The sequence below is a fragment of the Blennius ocellaris genome (assembly GCF_963422515.1).
Source record: "Blennius ocellaris genome assembly, chromosome: 18".
In the NCBI taxonomy this organism is placed as follows: Eukaryota; Metazoa; Chordata; class Actinopteri; order Blenniiformes; family Blenniidae; genus Blennius; species Blennius ocellaris.
In genome coordinates, this window is record NC_137667.1 from 3,255,036 (window position 1) to 3,264,953 (window position 9,918).

Consider the following 9,918-nt stretch of genomic DNA (forward strand, 5'->3'; position numbering starts at 1 on the left):
TGAGGCGAGGAGACGAAGACGAATGGAGGACGAAGCGTCTTCTGCTTCCTCAAACATGTTCCAGACGGGGTCACCGATGGCAGAACCACCTTCTGTGTCTTCTTCATCAATCACTGGGTTTGAAATGACGATGATGATGAAATATGGTTAAATTCAGCCTCTTCGTGGTCAAAACTCTGATCCTCCATAATGTAAACACAACTTGGGCGTGTGCACAACTCGTGATGTCACTCTGTTATTGTCAGAAGCTCCGCCCAGCAGCGAAAATACCGCTGTTTATCGGCTATTTTCTCGGCCAGTTAGCTTAAAAATGTCCCTAGAAGTGACAGCCAGAGTGTTTTGGAGGTCGAATTTTCATTTCACTTTAAGTGTCGCTGTCTTTGCGGACCGAACGCCACGGTGGAAATCCGTGACTCGGGTTCATTTCCCCCCCGAGCGTCTCGCCCGCCTCCTGCCTATTCCAGCCCTTCCGGGCCGAGCCACTGTAAGACAAGCAGCTAGCGGTGGTCCTCGGCGGGACTCTGACACGTACATGATTAGTACACGACTGTGTTATTGTGTAATCTCTGCTCTAAATCCTATTTGAGGTAAAGTACAACCCTTTAAGGCTCCCTAAGTCCTTCTGCCTGACACTCATCCTCAATTTGCATTTTCGTGCTTCGTCGTTCGGGAGTCTATGAGGTTTTTTTTTTTTTTTTGGGGGGGGGGGGTGGTTATTTTTTGCTGGATCAGTGTCTCTCCACCAATTTAAGAATTAGAACTTGTCAGAGTAATTTTATATATAGTTGCCATATTCGTGCTTAATTATATTCATATTCAAGTTCTATCTTATTTCTGTGTATTCTCTCTTAGCAGCGCCCCTGAGGCGCTGCTCACTAATCACATGTTCTGAGCAGGTCAACCTGACCGAGGCTGATAAACAAGATGAGCCACGTCTTCCACACAGCTGCCATCTCGACGTCCCATGCGCGGGATGTCCTTTGATTGTATTCATAGTTGATAAACTGTTAAAACTCACAGAATGTTTTGTTACTATGATGTGTATCCTGTAAACCCTCCCCTTTGTTTAATGAAATAAAACCGCAGGAGAAATGGTCTGAAGCTCAGAGTGGGTAGGAGGTGTAATCTGAACACGCTCCTAGGCCATTCTCCTCGCGAGTAACCAAAGCTCATTCGTGTTGTCTTCTTCTTTCTTGCAGATTTAATAAATGTCTGTAGCCTAAACCTGACATTTAACTTGGTCCTTCGAGCCGGATGCCAACAACGCCTGGTGGTTCCGGCACACGCGGTCGTCGCCAGCAAGCCCACGGCCGTGGCGGGCCTCACTAGGTGAGACCCAGCACCTTTTCCAGGAACTGACACTGCTTCGTGTGCTGGGACCCGCAGGTTGAAGGCATCCAACGGCGAGAGGAAAAAGACTCCGACGGGTGAGCATTGTTTTGGGTTAAAAAGAAAATGTGCGACTGAGGGTTGCAGGATAGTAAAACCCTGTGAATTCTAGACTCTAACAGGTAAAACTAAAAACGCTGAGGAGTGGACGCCTGAGAATAGTTCACATTTAAAAACGGACGGCGGAGTCCACGGTTGCGGCGTTACCGAAAATTCCGTAAATAAAAAGGCGCTGAGGAGTGGACGCCTGAGAATAGTTCACACTAAAAACGGACGGCGGAGTCCACGGTTACAGCGTCACCGAAAATTCCGTAAGAAATAAACTAAAAGTGTGCATGTTGAATGAGTGGGTGGACTGTGAACCACTAGGTTACAGCCACCATTTAAAAACAACAGGAAAGGAAGTAGTGGGCTGACGTGGATGCACAGGCAAGAATTCTCCACCTGAAAAGGGTTGAAGTGAGAATTACCACGATCAGTAAAAATTAACCACTACCCTGTTGACAGGTTGACCAACGGAACCATAGACTACCCCAAGTAGTACGGTCCGTCCAAATTTAAAAACAAAATGGGACAAGGGAACACCAAAAAACCTAAACCGCGCGATAAATTAACTTGTAAAGATTGGAAATATGTAGAACGCTGCAGCGAAGAAAATGTAAAACATTTGGATAATTGGATCGCAAAATACGACTTCGACGGGAGTCTCAATACAAAAATAAATAAATAATAATAAATAAATAACAGCTTTACAAAATGTGATTAAAGAAAAAAAAACTAAAAAGGATCCTAAAAAGATGCAAAAAGGTTATGACAGCACATAGAAATGGTATGCGTTATATAAATAAAAACAAAAAGTACTCGAGTGACTGTGACTGACCAAAGGACTGTGTGTATGAAGAGAAATTATTTTCGAAACCCAGACGATCAGTAAAACCTCACGGTGTCAACTGAGCTCTATCTGGGGAGTAAAAATAACCTCTTATTGCTGACTCATCAGGTGAAATTGTGGGAAAATCTAAAATGACTCTCACTCCTGTGATCGAACACCTATTGAAAGACCGGAGCGAACAACAGGTTTGCCCTAGAAGCTCGTCTTTCAAGGAGGAATTAGTGGGTCCATGAGATCGCACTGGCAACATAAATTAAAAATGGGAAGCTGTTGTACAAAGACTAATTAGTGATGAAGTTGGTGACGCAAAATTTATGAGTAAAAGTCACCCTCGCTTGACTCAATATCTAAAACAGTAAAGCAAAAGAAATACGGATTTAAACGAAAACTGCAATCAGAAGAGTGTGTAAAATTAGTTATACAACTTAAAGTACAAGTGTGTGTGTTTTTGTGTGTGTGTGTTTGTGTTTTTAGGTGTTTGCGTGTTTGTGTGTGTGTTCAGTGTGTGTGCAGGAGACACGTCTCCACACTGAACGGCTTTAGACGAGATAACACAAAAACAAAACAAAACTGCTCTAAATAATGTGTCGGGACTATTTTTAATGTGTTTAGTGAAGAAATAAACTTATCTAAAGTAAACTTAAGTTATTTGGAATTTAAACTTAAAAAAAATCTATAAATAAAATTGCTAAATTAACTGAATAGAATAAATGGATGAAATAAATGAATCAATAAAGGAATCCTTGAACAAATACTTTGGGTGTACATGCATGAATCAGAGCTCCTCCTTATCAAACAGCTGTTATGGAGACCAAGGACACTGAATGAAAACAAATCCACAGCTCCGATCCCATTCTGCTTCTACCAGACGTTGCTGGTGGAGGAATGAGAGGCTGTGGAGGCGGTAGATTGGACTACAAACATGGAAACTCTCAACGTAATGACGAACATGCCGTGTCGCGACGTAAAATACACTTCAGCGTGCCAAGGTCGTACCATGAGAACACACACACACATAGTGGGAGAATGAAGGGATTCAAATACACGATGTTGAACATTTCAGTAGGAAAAAGTAGATACGAGTTTTAAACTTGAAAGTTTGAGGATCAAAATTAGAATTTGATGTGTGCAATGAAATTTAAGACCTTTTACAGAGGTCCAGGAATTAAATGGTTTATAAAATCAACAATAGATTAGTGAAACTAAACTAAACTAACACGGTGACTAAAAACTAGACTAAACATTTAGATGAAGTTTGGAAAAGAGTCAGCTTACAAAATAAACAAAACCTCAAACAAGAAATAAAAAAAAAAATAAGAAACTGATCAAATTATTCTCAAAGTTTTTAAGATCATAGATTGTTACCTTTGCAGAAACAAAATAATGATTATCAGACATAATATGGCTAGTATTTGATGGGCTGCTATAACAATATTTATAGATCATATAAAAAGAACACAGATGATTCAAATGTCAAAAAGCAATGTATTTGCAGATAAAACAGCCAAACAAGTGGTAAAAATTAAACCAGGAGCTAGATATTTATCTTCAGAATACCGAATTAGATGAAGAAGTTTTAAAAGACATGCAAAACCGGTTCCAAAACAGAAAAACAATATTGGATGAGAAAATAGAATGAAAAATAAATAAATAAATAAAAAATGGAGCACAGCAGAAAGAGATTTTCTATTTCTGACCAAAAGGAAAACCTACTCTACCAAAATCACGATATAAATAGGAGCAATAATGAGCCATGGGCTTCGCCATGCCTCAACAGGAGGGATGGTACACTAATAATATCATCAATTCTTACTAAATAAAAAAAATATATAATAAATTTTTTTTTTTTTGAGCAGTATGTATAATCTGTATAAAACAGAAAACAAAAAAGGAGGTAAATTTCCAAAACCAGAATAGTGATAATAGATGCATTTTCTAAATGGATAGAACTATTTCCAACATAACATCCAGATACTGTAACATTAGCAAAAGCACTTTGCAAAAATTATAAATCCCAACATACGGAATAGCAAAAACAATTTACAGCGATAATGGAAGCCATTCGGTAAACAAATTCACATAGAAGGTATCAGAAAATTTAGGAACAAAATTAAATTAAATTAAAAATCGTTGTGCTTTTGTCCAGAAAGAGCTGGTTTAGTGGAAAAATATTCAAAATAGCAGAAAGGCAAACTTAGATACATTTATCACATTGTAAAAAGTCATCACTGCTGAGTCTCCGACCCCACCTAGCGAGCAAAAGACTGATAATAGGGTGGATTCAGACGTTTAGAGCCTGGGTAGACCTGAAAGTCAGCAGAAGAACCATTCCAAGCCGTGAAGTGACTTAGCGGAAGCCGAACTGAGCAGTAATGACAAAGTCAAACGGACCCTAACCGTCGTAGCAATCGTAATAATGCTTTTTGCCTTAGTGTGGTTCCTGTGGGAACCGCCTCAACACAGCGAAAGAAACCAAACCAGATCAAACACACTACCAGCCATTATTCTAAAATAATGTTTTTAACTGATGTATATTTAATCTAACAAGTAAAATAAATGAAAAGAAACATGGTTAATATAAATTGATTAAATTAGATTAAATTAAATTAAATTAAAGTTATCACTTCCAACCAGCAGTTTTAGTTAAAAGAACTAACAGAACAGGTTCTAGTTAATACTGTCTACCTGGCAGACTCTGTCGTCTCGTTTAAAAAGGATTTGAAACATGTTTATTTAGAAGAGCTTTTGGTTGATGGGTATTTTTTCACTAGTGTCACTTAAATTTTACACATGTATATACATTTTATATTGTTGTTTTTTACCTTTTCTCCTGTACAGCACTTTGTGATTTTTATCTGTGAAAAGCGCTTTATAAATACATTTTACTTACTTACTTACTTACCAGGAGTAAAAGTTTCAGAAAGAGATCTTGTGGGTCTCATAACAATTAATATCAAAAGAACTGAACTAAAAGTCCAAATAACAAACCATCAGATGCAATTTAAACAGACCACCACCAGGGCAATACTTTCAAACTCCAAATTTAGTGATTCAACTTTCTACAGGAAAAAGTGTATGAATAAAGTTAATAAACCAATAAATGAACCAACCAAGAGATATGAAAATGACTAGTTTTACGGTTTTTTACCTGTTTAAAGTCAAACTAATGCGACGGGCAAAGCCATTCCCTTTGAATTCAAATGATGATAATTAAATCTACTGATGCATCCTCGGACTGTCTTCTCAGCCTCTTGTCCTCTTGACCATCGTTGTCCAGTCCCTCAACAGACTCAGACGTTGTTTGTGGTACAAAGAGAACACCACCTGCCTGATAAGAAGTTCAGGACAGACCGTGGGTTCTCTGCAGAGATTGTTGTGAGACATCAGAAACACCACAGACGAGGAGCATGAGGTGGAAACATGACTTCCTCACGAGACGATGTTTTGTCCAGGACAGTTCTCATGGGAGACGCTGACAGAGGAGAATAGGAGGAGCACAGTGACCCAACTAGAGATGTTTTTGTGTTGATGTGGAATAAAGGATAAATGGGGAATACTTTAAATTAAAAGTAATGTTAAATTAAAAGTAAAAGATTATTTAATGTTTTCTATTTCTGTTATAAAAGGGGGAATGGCAATAAATATATATAAAAGCAATAAAAAAACATGATGAGAGTTAAAAGATAATCTTCAAAAGACACATTTGGTAATAAGGAGCACATAGAATAAATTCTAATGACAATAATTTAAAGTCAGTATTTCTTTGGTGGTTGATCATTAATAAAATTATCGAACTGTCTAATCTGATGTGAGATGTTGCAGGTGGATCCTGAACTGATGTTGCTGCACCGCCAACAAGATCAACTTCAATTGTTTAATATTAATAAATTCAGTTTAAATAACTGTTTAAGGAAAAACAAATACTTAGTTTGCATTTAAATTTTTGGGGAAAATAATTTTCGAGACAGGAACAGATGCCTTAGATAGGAGGTACTTTTGATTTTTTTCTTTTCTTTTCTTTTTTAGACATTGTCTCATTGTCAACATATGAAAATGTGCTGTACTGTTATTCCAAACAGACTTACTGACTACTTAACTAATGACATAAAAGATACACCGTAGCACCTCAGAACTTCACCTGCATAAACATCACGAGCACAAACCCTAAACATTTCCTTGGACGCCTAAACAATTCCTGGTGCCTTGAAACAGTTCAAGCTCCAGCCAAATTCACACCATGAGCACGAGCAGACGTGTGGTGGTGGTGTGGCCCAAACAAAATCTATGATGACCTTCCTAAGCGAGCTCAAGGATTGTGTGCACTCATAATTTTAATCATTCCAGTAAAACGTCCTTCCCCTGCATGTAACTCAAATCTCTGAGAAATTGTTGCAGACTGATGCTTTCAGCAACATCGACGACGGCTTTCCAGACACGTATAGCGGTTGATATGTTGTTGGCAGAGAAGGGGGGTGTGTGTTCGATGTTTGGTGACAAATGTTGTACCTTTATTCCGAACAACACAGCAGCAGATGGAACGCTCACACGCGCCGTGGAGAGTCTTCGTACTTTGAATAAAAAGATGAAAGATCACTCTGGCGTGGACACATCTATGTGGGATGGTTGGGTTGATATGTTGGGGAGATACAAAGCTCTAGTAATGTCTGTTTTGATCTCCTTGGCAAATCTTCATCGCCACCCTCACCCCGTGTGGCTGCTGCTATATTCCATGTATCCGCGCCCTTCTCACCCGCCTAATCAACACTGCTAACTCTCCCATAAGACAGGACCTGGCGCAGGCTTATCCGTTGTTGGGGGGTGCTGATCATGACTCTGAAATTAGCGAGGATGATGACTTTCCATCCTTGCCCGACCTTTTTTCAGACCCTGAAGATTACGAGTAACAGTAAAACATTAGAAACCTGAGTGTAAATGTTTTGTGTTCTTGCAAAAATGATCTTGCAGCTAAAAATCAATATTGAAGTGGTTGGTTACAAGTGGTGTGAGAAATTAAGCATAAGATATGACAAACAGGGGGAATATGTCAGAGTAATTTTATATATAGTTGCCATATTCGTGCTTAATTATATTCATATTCAAGTTCTATCTTATTTCTGTGTATTCTCTCTTAGCAGCGCCCCTGAGGCGCTGCTCACTAATCACATGTTCTGAGCAGGTCAACCTGACCGAGGCTGATAAACAAGATGAGCCACGTCTTCCACACAGCTGCCATCTCGACGTCCCATGCGCGGGATGTCCTTTGATTGTATTCATAGTTGATAAACTGTTAAAACTCACAGAATGTTTTGTTACTATGATGTGTATTCCTGTAAACCCTCCCCTTTGTTTAATGAAATAAAACCGCAGGAGAAATGGTCTGAAGCTCAGAGTGGGTAGGAGGTGTAATCTGAACACGCTCCTAGGCCATTCTCCTCGCGAGTAACCAAAGCTCATTCGTGTTGTCTTCTTCTTTCTTGCAGATTTAATAAATGTCTGTAGCCTAAACCTGACAAGTGACGAGGTGACATGGTGACGTAGTGACGAGGTGACATGGTGACGTAGTAAAGTAGTGACGAGGTGACATGGTGACGTAGTGACGAGGTGACATGGTGACGTAGTGACGAGGTGACATGGTCACGTAGTGACGAGGTGACAAGGTGACGTAGTAAAGTAGTGACGAGGTGACATGGTGACGTAGTGACAAGGTGACATGGTGATGAGGTGACATGGTGACGTAGTGACGAGATGACGTAGTAAAGTAGTGACGAGGTGACATGGTGACGTAGTAAAGTAGTGACGAGGTGACATGGTGACGTAGTAAAGTAGTGACGAGGTGACATGGTGACGTAGTGACGAGGTGACATGGTGACGTAGTAAAGTAGTGACGAGGTGACATGGTGACGTAGTGACGAGGTGACATGGTCACGTAGTGACGAGGTGACATGGTGACGTAGTAAAGTAGTGACGAGGTGACATGGTGACGTAGTGACGAGGTGACATGGTGACGTAGTAAAGTAGTGACGAGGTGACATGGTGACGTAGTGACAAGGTGACATGGTGACGAGGTGACGAGGTGACGTAGTAAAGTAGTGACGTGGTGAAGTGGTGACGTGGCAAAGTAGTGACGTGGTGAAATGGTGACATGGTGACGTAGTGACGTAGTAAAGTAGTGACGAGGTGACGTAGTGAGGGTCTTACGCGTTCCCCTTCCCGTTGTAGACCCACTTGGTGGAACCCAGACCCTCGTAGTCGGAGCCCCAGTAGAACAAGCAGGCGTTGATGTGGAGCGAGTAGAGAAGGTAGGTGGAGGTCCGGATCACCCTGCACCACCCACCCACCCACCCACCCACACACACACACACACACACACACACACACACACACACACACACACACACACACACACACACACACACACACACACACACACACACACACACACACCAGAGATGTTACTTCCTGTAGGGCTGTTACTTCCTGTGGGACTGTTACTTCCTGTAGGGCTGTTACTTCCTGTAGAGCTGTTACTTCCTGTGGGGCTGTTACTTCCTGTGGGACTGTTACTTCCTGTAGAGCTGTTACTTCCTGTTGGGCTGTTACTTCCTGTAGAGCTGTTACTTCCTGTGGGACTGTCACTTCCTGTAGAGCTGTTACTTCCTGTAGAGCTGTTACTTCCTGTGAGGCTGTTACTTCCTGTAGAGCTGTTACTTCCTGTGGCGCTGTTACTTCCTGTGGGACTGTTACTTCCTGTAGGGCTGTTACTTCCTGTGGGACTGTTACTTCCTGTGAGGCTGTTACTTCCTGTGGGACTGTTACTTCCTGTGGGACTGTTACTTCCTGTGGGACTGTTACTTCCTGTGAGACTGTTACTTCCTGTGAGGCTGTTACTTCCTGTGGGACTGTTACATCCTGTGGGACTGTTACTTCCTGTGGGGCTGCTACTTCCTGTGAGGCTGTTACTTCCTGTGGGACTGTTACTTCCTGTGAGGCTGTTACTTCCTGTGGGGCTGTTACTTCCTGTGAGGCTGTTACTTCCTGTGAGGCTGTTACTTCCTGTGGGGCTGTTACTTCCTGTGGGGCTGCTACTTCCTGTGGGACTGTTACTTCCTGTGGGACTGTTACTTCCTGTGGGGCTGTTACTTCCTGTGGGACTGTTACTTCCTGTGAGGCTGTTACTTCCTGTGAGGCTGTTACTTCCTGTGGGACTGTTACTTCCTGTGGGACTGTTACTTCCTGTGAGGCTGTTACTTCCTGTGAGGCTGTTACTTCCTGTGGGACTGTTACTTCCTGTAGGACTGTTACTTCCTGTGGGGCTGTTACTTCCTGTGGGGCTGTTACTTCCTGTGAGGCTGTTACTTCCTGTGGGACTGTTACTTCCTGTGGGGCTGTTACTTCCTGTGAGGCTGTTACTTCCTGTGGGACTGTTACTTCCTGTGAGGCTGTTACTTCCTGTGAGGCTGTTACTTCCTGTGGGACTGTTACTTCCTGTGGGACTGTTACTTCCTGTGGGGCTGTTACTTCCTGTGGGACTGTTACTTCCTGTAGGACTGTTACTTCCTGTGGGGCTGTTACTTCCTGTGGGGCTGTTACTTCCTGTGGGACTGTTACTTCCTGTGAGGCTGTTACTTCCTGTGGGA

General features: G+C 41.6%; 1 protein-coding gene across 1 annotated transcript in view; it reads right to left on the reverse strand.

The window, feature by feature from the left end:
* Positions 1-8,475: 8,475 nt before the first annotated feature.
* LOC308143242 (uncharacterized protein) overlaps positions 8,476-9,918 on the reverse strand; it is a gene marked incomplete at its 3' end in the record, with an annotated part of 24,465 nt that continues 23,022 nt past the window's right edge. The window contains exon 26 of the mRNA XM_080513981.1: positions 8,476-8,602. Coding sequence (XP_080370107.1) covers positions 8,476-8,602 — 127 coding nt within the window. The remainder of the gene's footprint in view (positions 8,603-9,918) is intronic.